Source organism: Crotalus tigris, unplaced genomic scaffold (assembly GCF_016545835.1).
Source record: "Crotalus tigris isolate CLP2741 ecotype Arizona unplaced genomic scaffold, ASM1654583v1 scf7180000023598.3388751, whole genome shotgun sequence".
NCBI lineage: Eukaryota > Metazoa > Chordata > Lepidosauria > Squamata > Viperidae > Crotalus > Crotalus tigris.
The window spans coordinates 1676471-1697489 of record NW_024100068.1 but is presented as its reverse complement, the minus strand read 5'-3'; the positions used below and the strand labels follow the sequence as shown (position 1 = coordinate 1697489).

At 36.1% G+C, this 21019-nt stretch overlaps 1 protein-coding gene across 2 annotated transcripts in view; it reads left to right on the top strand.

Moving 5' to 3' along the window:
• Positions 1-21019, top strand: part of MNAT1 (MNAT1 component of CDK activating kinase) — a 124960-nt gene that overhangs the window by 56260 nt on the left and 47681 nt on the right. For both annotated transcript variants that reach the window (XM_039319497.1, XM_039319496.1), the window contains exons 2-6: positions 778-930; positions 1877-1950; positions 5945-6048; positions 6681-6821; positions 14415-14540. In XM_039319497.1, coding sequence (XP_039175431.1) covers positions 778-930; positions 1877-1950; positions 5945-6048; positions 6681-6821; positions 14415-14540 — 598 coding nt within the window. The remainder of the gene's footprint in view (positions 1-777; positions 931-1876; positions 1951-5944; positions 6049-6680; positions 6822-14414; positions 14541-21019) is intronic.

The following is a 21019-nucleotide window of genomic DNA, read 5'->3' as shown; positions in this document are numbered from 1 at the left end:
CCCTACTATTATACTGTGTGTGGCTTCCAAAGACACTGACCTTGTGCTGTTGAAAAATGAAGGCACATTTTTGCTTAAAAAAACCCCAAGGAAACAAGGAACATATTAAATCTCTAGTAGGGGTTAATGCACCTATTTTAATAAAACAACAACACTATGGCTCAAATTCTTTTGAAGTGAAACATGAAAACTACCATTTGTGTCAGTGGGAACAATCAATTTTCTTCCTCCAAGATACACATTTTTATTCCCATTGTGCTCTGAGTACATATTTTGTTGTTTTTATTTAGCTTAAATCAAGAATATACCACAGTGTTTGGAGAAATATAAAAACTTGAATGAGAATACTCTTGGAAGTATAAATTGGCTTGACTTGCTTAACAGTGAGAATGAAATGAAATTTTTAACAATCTCTGCTTACAATGCTGTAGAATTGACTTTTACATTTCCCTTTCTTTGCCTCACTATCTCAGTTTGGAGATTGTAAAAAGCACTTTTTGAAGATTTTTCCCTTTGCTGGTTCTTGAGAAAGGGAGAGAGCCTTCCATCAGCCATATTGATTTCATCTTTTTTTCATAAATGTTTAAGTCACTGCTTATACCAAGTAATTGGATTATTGTTTCTCTGGAATCTTTCACATCTGTAATATGTTATTTTTTTTCTCCCCCCTCCCCTTTCAAAATAAAAAGAAAACATGAATATGAAGCTACCTACTAGACCACCTGTCTATTTTATCACTTATTTATTTTTTAGCATCCAGTGATTTTTCTCTTTCAGTTGTGAAAGCTGTGTGGAGTTGCTATTTGTTCGGGGAGCTGGGAATTGCCAAGAGTGTGATACCCCTTTGCGGAAGAGCAACTTCAGAGTACAACTCTTTGAGGATCCAGCTGTTGACAAGGAGGTGGAAATCCGTAAGAAGGTGCTGAAAATGTAAGTATCAGAAAGCCTCAATTAAGAGAAGCCACTTCTTTTTTTGTTTGTGTTTTCAAATTCATTTTAGCCATGTTTATGAAAAGGGTTTGTTTAAAATATTTGCAAAATATTCTTATTTTGGATCTCAATATATTGCTCAGGAAAGTATTTTTTTTGTTTTCTAGTATTTTTCTTTGGGTTTTTAAATACAAAATAGGGCAGAGCAATGCATAGAAAAAAAGAAACAGACACCTGATTTGTGCATAAATATCATTCCATATGACAATATGTCAGGCAGGAAACTTCAATATTTTCTCTTAGTTCTGATGTGTTGGGAGTTTTAATGTTGGTTGTTAACATGAATACAAGTTAATTCTGCTGACTGCCAACAGTTTGATTTTCATCCGCTTAAGGTTGACTCAGCCTTACATCCTTCTGAGGTCGGTAAAATGAGGACCCAGATTATTGGGGACAATGTGCTGACTCTGTAAACTGCTTAGAGCTGCAAGGCACTATGCAGCGGTATAATAAGTCTAAGTGTTATTGCTATTATGTGGAATTAACTAAAATCAGCCAAGTTGCTGAGCATAAAAACTAGTAAGGATGGTATTTTTACTTTTTTTCCTTATTGCTCTTTAGCTAACTTACCATAATTATTTAAAAATATGAGTCATTACCTGGCTTCAGGCTTATATGATCTTGTTCAAGACCTTTAAATGAAATAACAAACTTGAGATTCTTAGCTCTTTAGATCCCTTTTATCCATTTGTCATTGCTCTATTCTGTTGACTTTGGGGAAGCATTTTTATTAGCTGCTGACTCACTCATGGTTCAGAAAAGATCAGTTTAGATAAAGTCTGAGTGCTTAGCTTCTCAGAAAGGATGAAGACAGAATGTCAGAAGTTTATATTTTTGAATGCCCAGATACAATCCTATGTTTTTTTTTGTATGTCTCTTTGCAAAGATACAATAAAAGAGAGGATGACTTCCCCAGCTTAGGAGAATATAATGATTTCCTGGAAGAAGTGGAAGAAATTGGTAAGTTCTAATGTGTGCATATTTGATTCCCTGCATGCTTTTATTTCCTCATTGAATGTTAAAGCTGAGCCTCTCTTCACTGATCTTTATTGGAGCACTTGCTGATTGGCTAATTACTTTCTCCTTGCATTTTTAATCAAGAGCTCTTCAATTGGAGGAATGCATCTGAGTAATAAATGTTTCTAGCAGTCATAGTAAGGATGGGTTGTGGTATGGTGGGAAACACATACAGCAGATGTGGTTATAAAAATGCCTTGTAGGTTATTGCTGGGACTGCAAAAGAAAAACTCCCTCCAAAGAAGAAGGGGAAGGAGTACCATTCAGTTCTTAATCTTGGCTTCCATTTGCCTTTATTCACCGTGACAGTAGACATATGGCCCCCCTGTAATCCTCTTGCTGCTTCAAGTACAGTAGCTGGGAGGACTTTAGACATTTGACCTTACATACATTTTGGCAATGTATTTATGGGCTCATGCAGAAGGACAGAAGTTAAAGAGCAAGATGAAGTCTCTTTTTTTTCTCCTTCTTTGTTGGATTTCAGGCCTACAGATGCTATAGCTTTGGGGCTGTCTCATTTTGTTGGCAATTGTAACACAACATTCTCATTGGGGAATGTTGACCTAAAGGATTGGGTGGGAAATAGGATCTTTCTTCCATTGGAGACCAAGGCATGTTAATAGGGGAGAGATGTACGTGCTCTTTGAGGTCTTGTTAATATTTAATGCCTTCCCTCTATTTATGGCTATACTCCAGTGAGCTTTTAGTGTGCATATTTCAATCGAATCCTCCTCTCCTTACCCTGCACAGCATTTATCCGAGTATAGGTGGCGAGATATGCATGACCTTTGGGGCTGAGTTTCCCCAAACCTTTCCCTTTAAGAAGTCCCCTGGATCTATTAGCTCTTTCTTTGCTATTTGGGCATTAAAGTTTGCTCTTGGTTTTACTTTTCTCTTTTTGTTTCTGCCCCTGCTCTTAACTATATCATAAAAAGAAGCCAAAAGTGGGTAATAGAAGCAAATTAATGTGCGTACAAATTATTTGACACGGTTGGTGACCTGCAGTGCCACTGTTATTTATTTTACTTTCAACAGTCCTGTTTCTTATTGTATTCAAAAAAAATAATCAAGCTGTAATAAGTTCCTGTGCTCAGTCACTCAAGCCCTGGTCATGTCTTGCTTGGATTACTGCATGAGGCTACCCTTGAAGAATATTCAGATGCTGGATCTGGCACAGAATTTAATTGCAAAAAACACTTCTTGGAGCCCCTAAGGTAGCCCATGTTACACTGCTGTTCCACGAGTTGCACTGGTTACCAGTCTGCTTCCGGGTCCAGGTGTTGGTTATCATCTTTAAGGCCCTTCATAGCATGGATCCAGGTTACCAGGTTAGATGGGTGAGTTACATTGGTAGAAGGGGCATGCTGCAGACTCCATCGGTCAGGGAATTCCAGCTGGCAGGGTCCAGGGGAAGAGCCTTTTCAGATGTGGCTCCTGCCCTTTGGAACATTGTGTCCTTCGAGATGAAATCTGCGCCCATCCTTTTGGCCTTCCCAAAAGGCTTGAAGACTTGGCTCTGTCAACTGGTCTGGGACCACAATGGGGATACGTCGTTCTGGTTAACGGAATGATAAGACTCCCTTCACTTCCCCCTCCCATATGCATCGTATTCTCTTCCTTCTCTTCCCTAACATTATTTTAAACTAATGTTATTGTTTTAATTTTTAATATTTTTATTGGTTCTTAATGATTGTAAACTTCCTAGAGTCATCGCCAGGCTAAATGGGTGACAAACAAAACAAACAAACAAAAAACAAATAAGCATTGACTGATCATTTTTGGACAAGAGAGCTGACACGGGTGAAGCAAAGCTGATATCAGGTGTGATCAGGCAAGGAGGGTGAGCTAACACGCCAATTCGCAAGAAGCAAGTACAGATGTCATTTTGATCAAAAATTAAGTTGCTCAAATTCTGAAGATCCTGGGAAGCCTTATACAGTGAGATGAAGTCCAGTGATTCTTTTTGTCATCCAGTCTTGATGGGTGACAAGCAATAGTTCTTTCTGGCCATTTCTGGAACCTGTGGTGACAAAGAGCTTGAACAAAAGGCTAGCAGCTCCCTCTTCTGGTGAGGTAGCACACTGAGTGAGGGAGCTGGGCCTGAGCACCCCCAGCCAGCTCTGTGGCTGGAGATTTGTGCTGTAGCTGAACTGGGTTTTTTCCCCAGCACTACAAATTTGACTAGTGATTGTGTGTGTGGTTTTGAATGCATGCATACATACCTACCTCACACCACACGGCCTTACAAGTTAAATTGGAATTTTCTTCTTTTGATTTTGAGGATTTTTTTTAGATATGAAAGTAGTATTAAAAACAATTTCTGTTGTGCTATATCTTAACAGGCCAATATGTAAAAGAACGAAAGAGAGATGAACAAAATTACATTTATCTACCTCCTTTTTTCTTGCTTCTTCAGATTGTGAAGGCCTAAGACAGGTTTATTTGGAAATGTATGTTGTGCTTCAGTGTGATCACATAAGAAAAACTTTTCTAAGTTGTCTACATAACAATCATCTGTACTAATGCCAACCTGAGAAATTTGCTTCCTGAAATAGAGTAACAAATGGGCCTTCATGGTCCACTGCATTATATCCTGTCCCGGCTTGACAAATGGGCATTCTGGGAATTGCAGTCCTAGCTTAACGGGAGGTGCTAAACTGTGAGAAGGTGTCACATGGGTGCCAAAGCTAGTTATGTTAATTACCACTGATTACCATAGATGCTGTTCCTTGATAAAAGGTTAAATGATAGCATTCATTCATTCATTCACTCATACATTCTATTCTGTGCCTTATTTTTCCATTCCTAGGTAACTCATAACTCATAAACAAAACACAATATTGATCAAGATTATAGGAAGTTAGTATGGTATTAGCAGTATTTTTATTTAGTTATTGCATGTATCTAAGAGTAGCACAATTTTATTTTTTTTCCTTCCACAAAAATAATCTTAGTTTTGTGAAAGAGATTATTTAAGCCAAAGTTATACCCAGTGAGTTTTCATGGCTGAGAATGAACTAGAATCACATGGGGAAGGTGGTTATTGTGATTAAAGGTGATGCAACCCATTACAGAATCTAGTGGACAATTGCATTTCTGTATTTTTCACATGTTGGATTATTTTGTTTATGAAATAAAATAGAGTAAACTTTATTTTATCTGTTCATTCCATTTTACATACTGGTAGAGCTCACATGAAGTTCTAATATGTAGCATACTTATGCAAAAATCCAAAATGAAACAAACACCTCTTCACAGAACATTAACAACTTGCTGGCTTTTTTATTCTAAACTTTGACAATCAGAAGTGGCTGCCTTATTCTGACCCCAGCCTGTAGTATACCTCAACTATTTTCTGCATCCTTTCTAGCTTCCCAATATTCTTATAAGAATTGAGCAGTGTCTAGAATTGTACCCAGGATTCCAAGTATGGTTGAGCCAAAAATTAATAACGTGGTATTATATAAGAAGCATAATGGGGAAAAATACAATCAAATCTAGACTTTGACTTCAGCATTGTTGAAGAATTCATTGCATTTCTAGAGACTTGCTTCTCTTCCTGTACAGTTTAATTAACACATGATAATGCTTGAATTTTGCATTTTTCACCCTTAGAATAATCCTGTGACTATCTTTTCAGCAGTGACTACAATAACTAGACTGTTGCTTGATGGAATTATGGAACAACTTACGATAAAACAAAATTGAAATAAAAGTATGTGAATATAGATAATCTCACCACTAATTTTTAGAAGAAACATCTTCCAAAATTTCTAATAATAACTATTTTAAAAATAGGAATATTTTGGGAAATATTATTTTTGGAACAAAGGCAGAGCTTTTAATGTTTACTGATATATAGCTGTCCTCCTCTCCTCTCTTTTTCTCTTCCCTCCCCTCCCCTTCCCCATTGTTTTTTTAATCAAAATTTATCCAGTATTCAACCTCACCAACAATGTTGATGTAGAAAGCACAAGAAAGAAAATGGAAATATACCAGAAAGAAAACAAAGAAGTTATTCATAAAAATAAGATTAAATTGGTAAGTTTTGTAGGGCTTGTTTGTGTCATTTTTTTCTGAATTAATTGAAATAAAGGAATTAATAGCAAAATATTTAAAAGCATCTGTTCCATCTGCTCATCCATTTTTGGAGATCCTTTATCTGGTGACTTGAACATATAGGATATAGATATCTGCACTGTCATTTCAACAAACCACCAGGGAAAATAGAGTAGACTGAAGTATCCATGACATATAAGGAAAAACATATTTGGTTTTTGGTATATTTGGTTTCCAGCTTTGCTTAGAATTCTTGAAACATGGATGTAATCTAATCTTTAACTGAACAAATAAGGGAGGTTCAGATCATTTGGACATGTTTCTATTGTTAGATTTGAATGAGATTTAGCCTATTTCTAAAGTAAATAAGATCTTGGTACCTTTATCTTGTTAGTCTGAAAAGGATGCTCATGAGATGACTTCTGTTATGGGAAAGGATGATATCAGCCCCCATCTATGTCAAGATACAAGAAACTTTATAATATCCTTGATGTCCATAGTTGACATTTCCTAAGTGTAGATACTAACTGCTTTTTTCAGGTTTTCTGTTGCCCTAGTCTTGTACCTTTAACAAGTTAAAATTCAGAAGTATTAATTATTATGGTTCTACTTAGTCTCGAGAACAAGATGAGCTGGAAGAGGCACTGGAGGTTGAAAGGCAGGAGAAAGAACAGAGGCGGCTTCTTATACAAAAGGAGGAACAAATGCAACAGATGTTGAAGAGGAAGAATAAACAGGAACTTCTGGATAAGTTGGTAAGTAATGAAAGAAACAGGTTTAATAAGCAACTACATATTACTGACTTCTGAAACTGACTGATTATATTTCTCTTTTGTATGGTTTATTCCTTTTTTCCTACCACCAAAGAATAATACTAAAGGATTAACTCAGAGTTTTCCTTTATTATTCTTTTATTTCTTGCAATCATTGCAGCTCTTTTCTTATGAAATTCAAGAAACATCTGTAATCTTTATTTCTTAGACAGTCCTGTGGAATAGATTATTAACAGCTTAACAAAAACTGAGACTATATAGGGATTTGAATACTAGTAGTTTTACTCTATACTGGTTGAATGAGCTGGAGTAGAATATTGGATTTCTGCTGAGAACTGGTTTTTCTGCCTTTTTCTCTTTTCTCTCTCTTCGTTCGTAATTAGTTGTCAGTTCATTACACACACACACACACATACACACACACACACACACACACACACACACACACACACGATTATGGATATATTTGAAACCTAAATTGAAAGGGGGGAGAGTAAGGCAGGAGCCAACTACATCTATAAAAACTATTAAGGCAGCTGAAGCTATCACCCTTATCTCAAAATTGGCGGAGTTGGTAGGTAACCTGGTAGCAAAGAGCATCCTTGGAAAGACTACTGACCAGCCAGATAGCATGGAAAAATACACCAAGTGGAGCCAAGTGGTTTGCTGATTGCTTCTTTTGTTAGCTAGGGCAGGGAGGAGGAGGAGGAGGAGGAGGAGGAGGACAAGAAGTTGGAGTTGTTTGGCTTCAAAGTTGATGGACATGTATCTGGAGCTGAATTCTTATAAATAACAGTTTCAAAGCTAGAAGGGTAAATGCTTCTCTTTAACTTAAGCAAGCCTGTTGAATAAGGAAGGGGAAATTGCATGCTGGCTCGGCCCAGCCTTTATCCCATAGTATATTTTTTTAAGCTGTGGGGGAATTTTTTTACAGTTTAAAATAACTAAATGAAGGATATATTTCTTCTAAATCTCATTTCCCACCCCTCTTCAGTCCTTCTTTATATAAAATATTTCCAGATCAGCTTCAACTTGAAAGAATGTAAAAAAGCAAACAAAAATGGGCTATTCCAACATCTAAAATCTCAAATAGTTATATTCAAAACAACAAATGATTTTGAATTTTTGCTTGCAGAATAAGAGAAAATAGAGTGAAAATAAACTGAATGTATGAGGGCTGAGGAAAATAGCAGTCCTTTCTTTGATGTAACATTTAGGAAAACTTACCATTGACTAGCCTCATGATGTTTTCTATTTATATCAAATGCTCACTCCACATTATCTGCTGAAATCTTCAAGTCACTAGTAAATTCCATTAGCTTTTGTAGGAGAGTTAGATACACAAAAATCATTTTGAATTGAGGCTAAGCGTTCCAGGAAATGTTTAGTAACTAGCAATACAAAAGGGGGAAAAGTATAATTGTGATGGATGGGGATTGTTCATTTGCACTGTGCAATCTGCAACTACCTAGGGTTTGACCTACTAGTCTGCAATATACAGAAAAACTCATTAAGTCATGCTCCAGAGATGGCTGTCCAACCTCCTTTTAAAATTCTCTAGAGAAAGAAGTCACAATCTTCTTAGGTAGCCTGTTCCATTGCTGTATAGATCTTACAATCAATTGACATTGAAAATGAAAGAAAAAGAAGACTCAGTTTATTGTAGAACATGGGATACTTTTTATCATTGGCTAGAAAAACGAGCTAGAGAGAAAGGAACTTAATATGTATATATGTAAAAGATTTTACAATCAAGATTTTTTTCTTTATATTTAAACAAATTTAAAGTTCTTGCAACTTATGCCTATTCATTCTTTTTCCATGGTAATGGAAATAGTTCCTGGCCATCTTTCCTTTGGTACTCTTTGATGTATCTGAATAGATCTTCCCTCATTTTTTTCTCCATAGTGAGCAAACCATGTTCTATTAACCTGTATTCATGGGACATGTTCTTAAGTGTCTCTATCAATTTTGTTAACCTCCTCTGAGTTGGTTCTAATCTGTCAATGTTCTTTTGTAAATGTAGTGACTATACAAAGTATTCCAGGTATGTCTCATCATTGTAGAGCCAAAGGAATAAGGATTTATTTATTTAACTTGTAGGACTGCATAAACATCAGTGACTCAAGATGTCATGCAATAATATTTAAAACATCACAAAATGGAGTTGGCAAACCTCCCAATTTTGTCTTATCTGCAAATTTGATAAGCAGATATCAATTCCATTATCCGGGTTACTAATAAAATGTTGAATAATATGGCTCCAAGATAGATCCCTAATTACTAGCTTGATGTAGAACCATTAATCCTGATTCTCATAATTAGTCAGTTAACCGCTGTCTCTTTAGTATTGTACCATCTAAATCATATTTTAACACCTTGTCAATGAGAATATTATGTAGAACCTTGTCTAAAGTTTGCTGAAATTTAGGTAGCTTATCTCCACAGCATTCCTCTTATCCACCAAAATATTTACTTTGTTAAAGGTGAGCTTTATTTAATATGACTTATTTTTTTTGCAAAATCCTGCTGACTCTTAGAAATCACGATGGTTTCAAATGACCTACTTTATTACTGGCTGTAACACCTTTTTAGGTACTGATGTTAGGCTCAGTGGGATTCTCTATTTTCCCCTTTCTTGAAAAGGAGGGGCCACATTTGTTCTTTTCTCATCCTTCAGCATCTCCCCAATTCCATAGGTCTCTTCAAAGTTAAATAATAAAGGACCTGTCAATGTTTAGTCATCTTTCAGTATTCTAAGATGCATTTCATAAGGGTCTGAGGACTTGATTCCTACTGCATTTACCACATTTTATGTTTCTTTTAATGTATTTTCGTTTCCATATAAGCACATTCTTGGTCACAGTAATTTTTTCCCCCACATTAATTCTTCACAACAAATGATATAACTACCCACTAGGTTTCTACCAGTAATTGTGCACTTTAAAATCTCTTCAACCATTTCCCCATCTTTGCACATGTGCAAATGTAGCTGCCACATTGTTAATAGGTTTGATTAAACATTTTTTGGTGAAACCAGCCAATGGCTTTGTTTTAATGAAATGACCGACTGAGTCATTTATTAACAATATTTATGGCAAATATCTCAGGTGGGGTATATCAAAGTCATACTCAACAAAGAATAAAAATACTACATCTACTTATTAAATCTTCAGTAAGCAGTCTTTTGGAGGATCCTCTAGAAGAGATCATGAGGGTATGGGGAAGGGGAAGATCTGTTTGGTCAAAGTTCAGCTAGCCAAAGTTCAGCCAGTAAATAATATACTCTGGACTTCATCCAGAATCTCGGCTAGTTTTTTGAAAGAGCCAACCTCTGGGTAGGAAGTTATATAATCTAAGTTGAGAGATGGTGACTAGCTCCACACTCAGCTTGCTTTATAACTAAAAGAGGATTTTATTTTAGTTCCTCTTCATTGTAGTCTTACACTATAATCAGAGAGAGCACAGTCTCTCACCATATTTGCCCTCCCAAAGGAGGGTTTCTCTATCCCGGCTAAGTGGAAGAATACTGATCATAGCTTTTGCTCTCATGTGGCAAGAAAGGAACTCTATAGGAAGCATTCCTGAAAGTAGATGTACCTTACATATAATTAGACTATGAAGGTCAATTCAAAATAGCTTTATCACTAACAGTTTACTTTTTATAATGACTTAAGAGAGGAAAAGGAGGGAAAGCTTATACTGAGTCACCAAAGTGTTTTCAACTCAAATTTAAATGCTCTTTTAATTTAGATGAACTGAACATTATTTTCTTATAAAGCAATTGGTTTTACGGGAAATCCATTTTGCCAAATGCCTTGCAAAAAAGAGCAGTTATAAATAATCTTTAGAAAATGACCAAAATAGGTAATTGAAAGACCTCTGGGTACACATCTTTACTAAACATATCTAAGTACGTTGTTAATGACCGAAAGGTAAAGTGAAGGGCAGGAGTTTGTGTTATTTTCTTCCCCTAAGGCAAATACTGTCAATCTTTTTTGTTTAAGGCCAATTTCAAAAGTTAATTATTGTGAAGAAAAATATTTTGAAGAATATTCCTAATTCTGAAATGTGCTTAAATATTCTAAAATAGTTGTATTAGTAGTAAGGATTCTCAATATTCTCCTCAAGTACAAATTCTCATTCAATAATAGTAATTTTTTTTTTTTCTGTTCATTCTTGTCCAGTTCTCAGAGACTGCCTGGATAAGTCCCTGTAGTTTTTTGGGCAAGGTTTTTCAGAAGTGGTTTGCTATCGCCTCCTTCTTAGGGCTAAGAGAAAGTGACTGGCCCAAGCTCACTCAGTTGCTTTTGTGCCCAAGGAGGGACTACAGTTTATGTTTTCTTGGTTTCCAGTCTGGATGCCACTACACCAAACTGCCTACTAATGTATAGATATATGTATTTTAGTGCTCTTTTGCTATTAAAGTAGAATCACCCATTACCTTAAAAACAACTAAGCCTAAGCACATATTTATCCCATAACTGGACACATTTTCTATTTGTTGTGTGATAAGGAGATCATTTATGCATTTCAAAAATCATAGTAAGCCAACAGTTCCATTACATGAACAGGAAATTATATTTCTTCCCTAATCTCTCAGGAATTATAGCAAGTAGATCAACCAATTCTTTCACATTATGAAATGTGTGATTTGAAATAATGGTAAACCCTTGTTTATCTTACTCTAAATATTTTATGGTAAGTGGAGTCAGGTTCTAATTCTGTTTCAGTAAGCTGGAATCTTTATTCAATTGCTCCAGTTTTTTAAGGGGCATCAAAAAGAGATACTTAATGTTTATAATATCTAATAAAAAAATGACACAATCATATGTATTTTTCTATCCTTCCTCTCTGCCCCCATTCCTGCTGTGCTGCAGCATCATGGGTTTGTGTGTGTGTGTATGTGTATATATGTGTGTGTGTGTGTGTATTGCTGTTGTTTTTGTTGCTGGAAAGTATGAATGAAGACTACTAAGAGTATACGCCATGCCAAGAATATATACTCCCATCAGAATCACCCAAGGTGTGAAGGTCATCCCAGTTGCCTAGCTATATCAAGTAGGCAGTTATATCTGGTAGCAGGAGGAAGATAATCACACAACAGCAAAGATGATTTCATGCTGCATGAGAGAAGAGGTGGCATACCATTTCTGTATTTTATCAAGAAAATTAGATGGATGGAGCATGTAAAGCTTATGTATGTATGTATGCATGCATGTATGAGTTTATTTATGTTTATGTGTTTATGTGTTTGTTTGTTTATGTATTTATATATTTATGTATTTATAATCTTTAACTGCTCAGTAGCCAAAGCTTTGTTTTAGTTATATTAAACATGCTAAACATACAATTTGAGTGAAAGCATATACAATAAAATCAAATGACATATAAAATAAAATAATAAGTAGCACTAAGGGTTAGTAATTCAAAATGAAAAACAATATGAATTATAACACTAATAAAAACAATTAAAATATAGTTGAAAGTGCAATTAAAATTTAAAATGAAAAGAGTTTGGAAAATAGTAAGCTATTTGTCTGGCATTGAAATGATTCTAAGGTGGGTGTCAGTCAAGCCTCTTTGGGGAGGGCATTCCATATAGGTTGCCATCATAGAAAAAGATTTCTCACTTTTAGAGCCACCCACACCTCTTTTGGTGGTGGGATCTGGAGGAGGACCTCATTAGAAGATGTAATAGTAGTAAAGTTGGAAGGGACCTTGGAGGTCATCTAGTTCAACCCCCTGCTCAGGCAGGAAACCCTACACCATTTCGGACAAAGGTCTTAAGGTCTGAGTAGGTATATACATAAGAAGATCTTCCTTCAAGTAACCTAGTCTTATAGGGCCTTAATGACCAAAACTGGTACTTTGAATTGGGTCTGGAAATCAACCAGCAGCCATTGACAATGTAGTTTCAGTTGATCAGGTCATCATGATACTGAGGAAGAACTGAATATCTTTCTGACTACTGTACTAATCATGTTTATGACATGGATAGGTTACAACTTTCAGAATGCCTAGTTGTTGTTGACATACAGAAAAGAGAATCTGAAACTGTAAAGGTAGAATTAAAGTGAAAATATGGAATGTTACAAGCCTGAACATTGGAAACCTCAAAATACTGAAAGGAATTTGCTCGTTGACATCTTAAGCAACAGTGAATTGAAATGTATGGGGATTGGACACTTTCACTTAGAAAACAAACATTTTACTATTCAGGAACAAAAAATAAAGAAGGAACTATGGTGCTTTCATAGTTAGGAAAGGTATAGCAGCAGCAATATTTAGATACAGTACAATTATACTAGTTGGATTCCCTTTAATATACAATTTATGTTCCATTCACTGATGCAGAATAAGAGGTTGACACGTTTTATGGTCAAGTTCAATCTGAAATTGATGCAATATGCAAGCAGGATGTGCTACTTGTGGTTGGAGACAAGATTAGCAAACTTGGAAATAGTAAGAGCAAAGTAATAGTTCTGTATGATTTAAGAAACAGAAATAAAGCATGAGAATGACTTAACAGCTTCTGCCAATCTGGTGATTTTTTTCATTGCTAACACAGTCTTCAGATAATCAAGACACCACCTATATAAATAGACATCACCAGGTAGAGTACATAGAAATCAAATTGACTATATTATTTACACAAGGAGGTGGAAGAGCTCAGTTAAACAGCAACAATGTACCCAGGGACTGACTGCAGAACACACCATAATCTATTCATAGACAAGTTCCAAGTTAAGCTAAAGTGGAAGAAGAAAATCAACTACCTTCCATGATGCGATTTTGAGCTTATGTCCACCCTTTTCAAAGAAAACTTCAGGAAACACTTTGAAGTCTTGAAACTAATTAATAGGAAACCGGAGGAAACACTGATTGAAATTTTATTTGCCTTTTGCTAACCTGGGTGATATTATTATGCTGTCCTAAGTTTTAAGTAAGTTTTTGAGCAACTCTGTTGTCCATTTGAATCAATGGGTGCACTGTTTTGTATTAAAGAGGTTGTCTTGCTTTTATGCATAGAAATTATTAAAGGAGAAAATAACTAATAAAGAAGAAATCTCATTGTGTGAGAGGACTGATGAGAGTAACTTTCAAACAGCCTCAAAATCCAGTAAAGAACCAAACTGGATGGAAGTTTTGGATCCAGCTTAGATGACTTTCTGTGCTGTTTCTTTTTAGAATGGTTAATTCTAATTATTATGACTTTAAAAGTGATACTAATTACACGCTTATGTAATTATTAGAATAATGGTTCTATTTTAATACATTTGTCTTTTTGGTTCTTACATTTTATTACATTTTTGTTAATGCAGAATCTATAAAGATATATTTATAAGGTTTTTTTTTAATTTAATGAGACTAATGTAGCTTTCTTCTATTAGTAAAAATGACCATTTTCTGGTAAACTGGGAGTATTGAGCTTCATTCTTCTGGAAATGGCCAGAGAAAGCCATTTTTGAGAAAGGTGCAATTTGTTGTTCTAGGTAGGAATACATGACAGTAATGGTAGATGGTTTATGGCTTTTAAATATTTTACTCTTCTGTTTTTAATTTTGATTGTAGGAAAGTTCTCATCTGCCAGCTTCTTTGCTGTTAGCCCAGCATAAAGATCGGTCTACACAGCTAGAAATGCAACTGGAGATTCCCAAACCTGTCAAACCAGTGGCATTTTCAACAGGCATCAAAATGGTAAGATACAAACAACTTTCTCTGTGTATAAGAGAATTATTTTTTCCTTTTCCAATCTGAGTTTGGAACAATAAATTAAATTCTAGATTCACTGTAGCACTTAAGCTGTGATTAACTGATTAGAAGACAGGGATAAAGAAAACAGAATTATATACTAATTGACCTCCAAGGTCCCTTCCAACTTTATTATTATTATTATTAATTTTGGTGAGTCAACAACCTTAAAGCAGTTGCAATTGAAAAGGCAGAAAAAAGGCTGTTATTTTGGCCTCATTTTTGAAGGATTGACAGTCCTATTCTTTAGGAAATATGGATGATAATATTGTGAAAAAACTCTAAAAGAATCTCTCCAGAGTTTAACTACATTTGATATATGTTTATTTTCTCATAAAAATTGACAGTTCCTTGGCTGTGTTACAGATTGTATGTACTCTTTTCTTATCAACGATCAACATTCATTCTTGACTGGCTTTGGACATAACATTAATCTTTGATATAATTATGAAGAAATAATACTTTTTATTTCTATTTTCAATTAATCTTGATTATACAGATATGCAGACATATATTCAATCTTGACAGTGGTTTAGGGCATTCTTCAACCTAGTGATCTCCAGTTGCACTGGATTACAACAATCTGTTGGTAAATAGTTGTAGCTCTTATGCTTGGGAAAGGCTGAGTTAAAGAGGAAGGCTTTCTTCCATACAGTATCAACCTTGTGAACTCTCAAGTTTCCTCTTTCCATTATGTATTCAAAATGGACAGGGATTAATATATACACACATATATTTGTGTGTGTGTGTGTGTGTGTATGTATGTATGTGTGTGTATGTATATAGCATGTGTTTATGGGTATATATATATATATATATATATATATATATATATATATATATATATATATTTTCTGAGGTTTTCGCGGGTGTTTGTATGTAGGTCTTTGGTTGTTCGGGTTTTCTCCCGCGTAAAATTGGAAGTGTCTTGGCGACGTTTCGACGAAGTCCCATTCGTCATCTTCAGGCTGGTGTTTTCAGCTTCGTGCTTCGAGACCACAAACCAGAAGCCAGACCAGAGCTGCATCATTAGCCACTTTAAAGCCCTCCAATCCATACATGAAGCAAACTGACACCCTCCATGAAAATGAGGCACGACCACAAACGCGAAGCCAAAAAATAGCAAGGCAGCCCAAAATCTAAAACCCCTCTGCAACTCAGACTAACCTGAGCACAACCAAACAGAACACTCCCCCAGCCAATCAGAGCACAGCCGACCCCCCAGCCAATCAGAGCACAGCCAACCCCCCAGCCAATCAGAGCACAGCCACGCCCCTAACCAATCAGAACACACCTCCACCCAATCAGAACACAGCCAAGCTCCCACCCAATCAGTTTATACCCCCACTGGCAGTTAAAAGGAAGAAACAGCTAAGACCACACATTGCTGCTCGAAGCACGAAGCTGAAAACACCAGCCTGAAGATGACGAATGGGACTTCGTTGAAACGTCGCCAAGACACTTCCAATTTTACGCTGGAGAAAACCCGAACAACCAAAGACCTACATACATATATATATATATATATATATATATATATATATATACTTTCTTTTGAGAGTGGGCAACAGAATTTCATTTTTAATGTGTGCCAGTATGCTCAGAGTAAAAAAAAAATGACAATGAAAGTTACCTTATCTCTCTTTTATGTCATAAAATATGTTGGTAAATGTTTTTTGATAGAATCATTGAACATTTTTCGGGAAAAGAGCAGATTCTTGCTAGGAGGAAGATTTGTTTTAAAAGGTTTCTTTAAAGACAAAACTTTTATTTGGTGTTATTTATTTCTCTTGAAGTATGACAGTGATGATAATCTTCAGTTCTCTCAGTTTTACTTTGCAGAGGTTGTCATAAAAGTCAAGATAACTTCTGTCTGCCTCTTAGAGGTGGGACTGCCATTACATGGTTGCAACCGCCATCCTGTTAATCTCCCTTGACATCTTTGAACTGTTTTAAATGTATTATTTCATATTTACATTTCTCTTTTGTGATCTTTCTTTTGAATACCAAGAAAGGATAACACAGGACAAGTTGTTGATCAGGCCCAGAATTAGTGTTTACTTGTCTTAGCTCAGTTTAATATAACTCTTTATTGCTAACTGCCTTTGTATCCTGCCTTTCTCAGAGAGATTGTGGTAGTTTAGATGAGAGAGGAGGTAGAGAGGTCTCTCCTGATTTCATCCCCACAACAATAGCTTGGTGAGGTAGACTGGGCTGAAAAAAAATAACTGGATCAAAGGCTGATACTTAAGCATCTCACTACATTAGCTCTCTTTTAATAAATAAGGTACTACTATACATAAATAGATTTGAGCTGTATGCTGAAAAGTGTCATTAGATCAGTTTTGAAAAAAATGTATGCTAACTTGCCAACTAATATATAGAGTTGTTTAATTAGTTTAAGGATTACTAGAACTTGTTGTAAAGGCAGTTGACACAATTAGCTTATTTTAGCTTCTATTCTTTCCCATTCTGAGGGCCAATTTAAGGGTGTTGCAGTAGTACTGGGCCTCAGAAAGTAGGAGCAGGGACACTTCCCAGTTTCCCCACATGTCATCCCTTAACTCCTTATGCCAGATATAGCTTAGCCTGTAATATTCTCTATACTATTAATTTTTTTAAAAAAATGATGATGTGACAATGGATGTTGGGGCTCTGATGACTGAGAATTAGCAGCCATTTTACTTTTGCTTTTAATGTGCCTTTTCTATTCTTTTAGAGTTCAGATGTAGAAGGGGGGATGAGGTAAATGCTTGAGGGTTTAGCTAGCCATAACAATGTAGAAATGTGGGAACTCAAGGACATTGTCTGATAAGGTTTTGGTGGGCTGAGGAGCTGGAGAGAAAAGCCCAAGGTTTGCGCTAATTGGTGAACGTGATTTATGACAGCTTTTGTGGGGTGGGAATTGCAACTTGTTACTTTGTATCTGGGGGGAGGGAAGCTCAGTCTTGGGTTCAACTATGTAAGTGCCGATACTTTGTATCCTAATAAAATGTTCTTTAAGGAAGAATTCTTGCCTTGAAGTTCTTTTACTGGTTTCATCTATCGGAACCATGACATATACTATAGTTGTAAAAAAATGTTCATCTTTCTGTCATCATATCTGCCCTTCTTGGAATCACTGCCTATCTTGTGGAGAAAATATTGATAGCCACTTTAGCCCTGTAGTTGCTATGAGCTTGGTCAATATCCAGCCATGCCACTGCCACTCCACTGCCCAATCAGCTCCCTCCCTCCTGTTGTTAGGTCTGGGGAGGGACTGAGATGTCTGCTGCTTTGCCAATCTGGACTCCTTGCCATTCTCCAATGAGGGGGTGGGGTGAAATTGCTGCCAGGGAACCTGGCTGCAGTGGGTCTGATATTTCTCTTCTCCCATCTTACCTGCTGCCTCTTATTTCTGTTGAGGAAAAGGATGCAAGGAAGAGAGGGATATTTAACATCTCATTTTGTAGAATCAATTTCTGTGTTAATCTAGCTGGATGGGGGCTAAATGTGAGGTTGCATTGTGCCCACAAATTTCTTACATAATCCCTAATTTTTCTCCATATTTTAGTAAAAAGTAATGCTTGAAACTACTCTGAACAGTACTTTCCTTTTTATTAAAAAAAATGCTATTAGCCTTAGAGCCATGAGCTATTTATCTTTGAGTTAGACAAATGAAGCAAAATCCTCAGCTAAAACCAAGGTTCTGATTTTATTTCAATGGACCTCATTTATAAGTAATTATAAATATATGAAACTGTATTTATACACATACATTTTTATTTTTGATTCTTTCTATTTGTATTTCTCTCTCTACTCATCTCCCTGTTCTTTAACTTTGAGCTGAAAAAGTCTTAAGGGTAGATTTGATCTTTCTTGCTTCCTTAGGTTCTCAAATGAGTACGTATGAGTCAGTTTTCATAATCAGACTATTGGTCTGTCTGACCACTGGTTCATTTAGTGTTACATTATCCATTCTAACTGGCTGGTATTAGTTTTCTTTCACCCTGAACAGAAGTCTTGCCAATTCCAGTACTTGGGTTTCCTTAAATTGGAATTGCAAGACTTGAATCTGGGTTGCTGTGAATGTAAAATATTTGTTCAACACTGACCTATGACCCTACCTTTAAAACCGATGCCACACTGTCTAGGATAAGAATGAAAAACTGAATCCAGCAAAATGACTGGATGCTTCCCAAGTTTACATCTGGAGTACAGGTGAACTCAATCTGGAGGAGAGTCCATGCAATTGGAGTTCTTGTTCTAAGTCATTTCTTCTTGACTTGCTTCCTCTGGCTTTCAGCCAATGTTCTTGTTGTGCCTGTGCACATCTTGTTCTCTGATTCAGTCTGAGTGAAGCTTTTGAGGGGAAATATGTCAATATGAATGCCTTGTAGGCTGAAATTTTTCAATCCCTGATCTAAGGGTTTCTGTGGTTGTTTATGCTATTATATATTAATAATATATTATTACTGCCACATTATGAACCATAATGCTTGGCATCTCACAAAACAATAAAAACAAAAAATGCAAACAACCAGCGCACAGGGCAACACTCTCCCACACATCAACATTCCACCTTCCACTGGGCTCCAGCTTCCTCATACCCCAGTGCTTGTGGGAAGAGCTCCTCAAGGCTTTCTAGAAGACCAGGAGGATCTGCTGGATGTCATGGGGAAGAAAGTTCCACTGGGCAAGGGCAGCTATAGAGAAGTGCACTTTGTAGGTGCTGCTTGATTACCAGATTTAAGAGAAGGGACCTGGAACACATACATTCTATCTAACCCTCAGGCATTAGAATGAGCAGATACCACAGATGGTTCCACAAATGTTGTTTATGATATTATCTTTGTTTTAAGGTCCTCATAGGTCCTTCTGATGGTGAGAGAATGAGGAAAAGTTATCTGCTGTGTAGTAGCCCCAAAACAATGGAGCACCATTTGAGGAAGCTTATTCCATTCCCCTGTGACAGAATGGGCCAACTAAACTATGTTTTGTATTCTGTTATATGATCTTCCAGAGTCAGATTCAGATTTAGATTCATTTCATTTTATTTACAGCTGATATCCTGAGGCTGGGACAGATATGGGAGAAAACCAAAATATTTCCACATGCATAGTCTTACTGTGTGAGGCAGGTACAGAAGCTGAGGTGGTCTAAGGAGTCGGCAGGAAAATAGTTTTTGGACCCAGAGAAAAAGAAGATCACTACCAAGCAAAAATAGATTTAACTAGTTTCAGACTGCTAAGGACATACATAATCTTGGGAGAGTTAAATTGCCCCCAAAGAATTGTTGTGGTATATGTTACTATGTGTGGATGTGAAAATTATGCTTTGAAGATCCAGTTTACCCAGTGCAGAGGTCCCAAGAAAGAAGAGTATTTGAAGATAATATAATCAAGAAGATAATTAGTGCTTTATTAGCTCTAAGAGGTTGCCTGCTACCTCTGACATAAGCTCTTGATTGACTCTATGGAGAAATTTAATAATAGCTAAACATACAGCAATAGGCATAGATAGACATAGTAGCAGAGGGATCACTTTTACAGGCAGGGAGATAGAGCAAATTAGGCCACAAATCAATTTACTACCTTTTATTTGCTTCTGAAATTAGAAATGAGAGGGAGCAAATGATTTGTTTCTGTGCTTTAGCTGAATGCTACTTGTTGACCGATCTATCTGAAAAAATCAACCTCTTAGAGAACCTGATGTTTTTCTGTCTGGAAATACTACCAGTAAAAAAACAAACTGTATTCTGTTTTGTCTATTCAATCCTGAGGGGGATCCCACCCCATAACTAAATTCTTTTGTGCTACATTGTATCTATTTCTTGTATGTTTATCTTGTTTTGGGGGGGGTATTTATTTTCCTCTAGTATAGTTAAACATTTTGTTGGCTATTTTCCTTCTAAAGTTCTTTAATTTGGTACATATGCTGCTTTCTGCCTCTTTATGAATATTAGAAAGAAGAGCAATTCAAATTTTGAAAGAGAGAAGATATCTGGTAGAGCAAGCCAAAATATGGCTGGCTGGAGATATGCTCCCCCCCCCCTTCTCTGTCTTTCCACAGTTGTTTGCTTTGGAAAGCTCACACTTTAAGCACATGGAAATACTTCACACTTTTGAGAAATGCTGACTTCCTACATGCTTTATGAAGGAACAGCACATCATTCATACAATGTAAGCACATTTTATAGATTATCTCAATATAACTTTTCATTTCTGCTGTGTGTTTTTTTTTAACAGTGAGGTCTGTAATGTGTTCCTTTTATTACCATGTTTTGACCATGTGTTGCATAAATCATGAATAGCTAAATCTTGCGCTATATAAATATAATGGAAAAATACAGCTTTAGTGCTAAATTTTATTGGGCTAGAATACTAGTTGTTAAGTTTAAAATTTCAAAGTGAAATAAATCAGAAAAGACATTTTAATTAAAATGT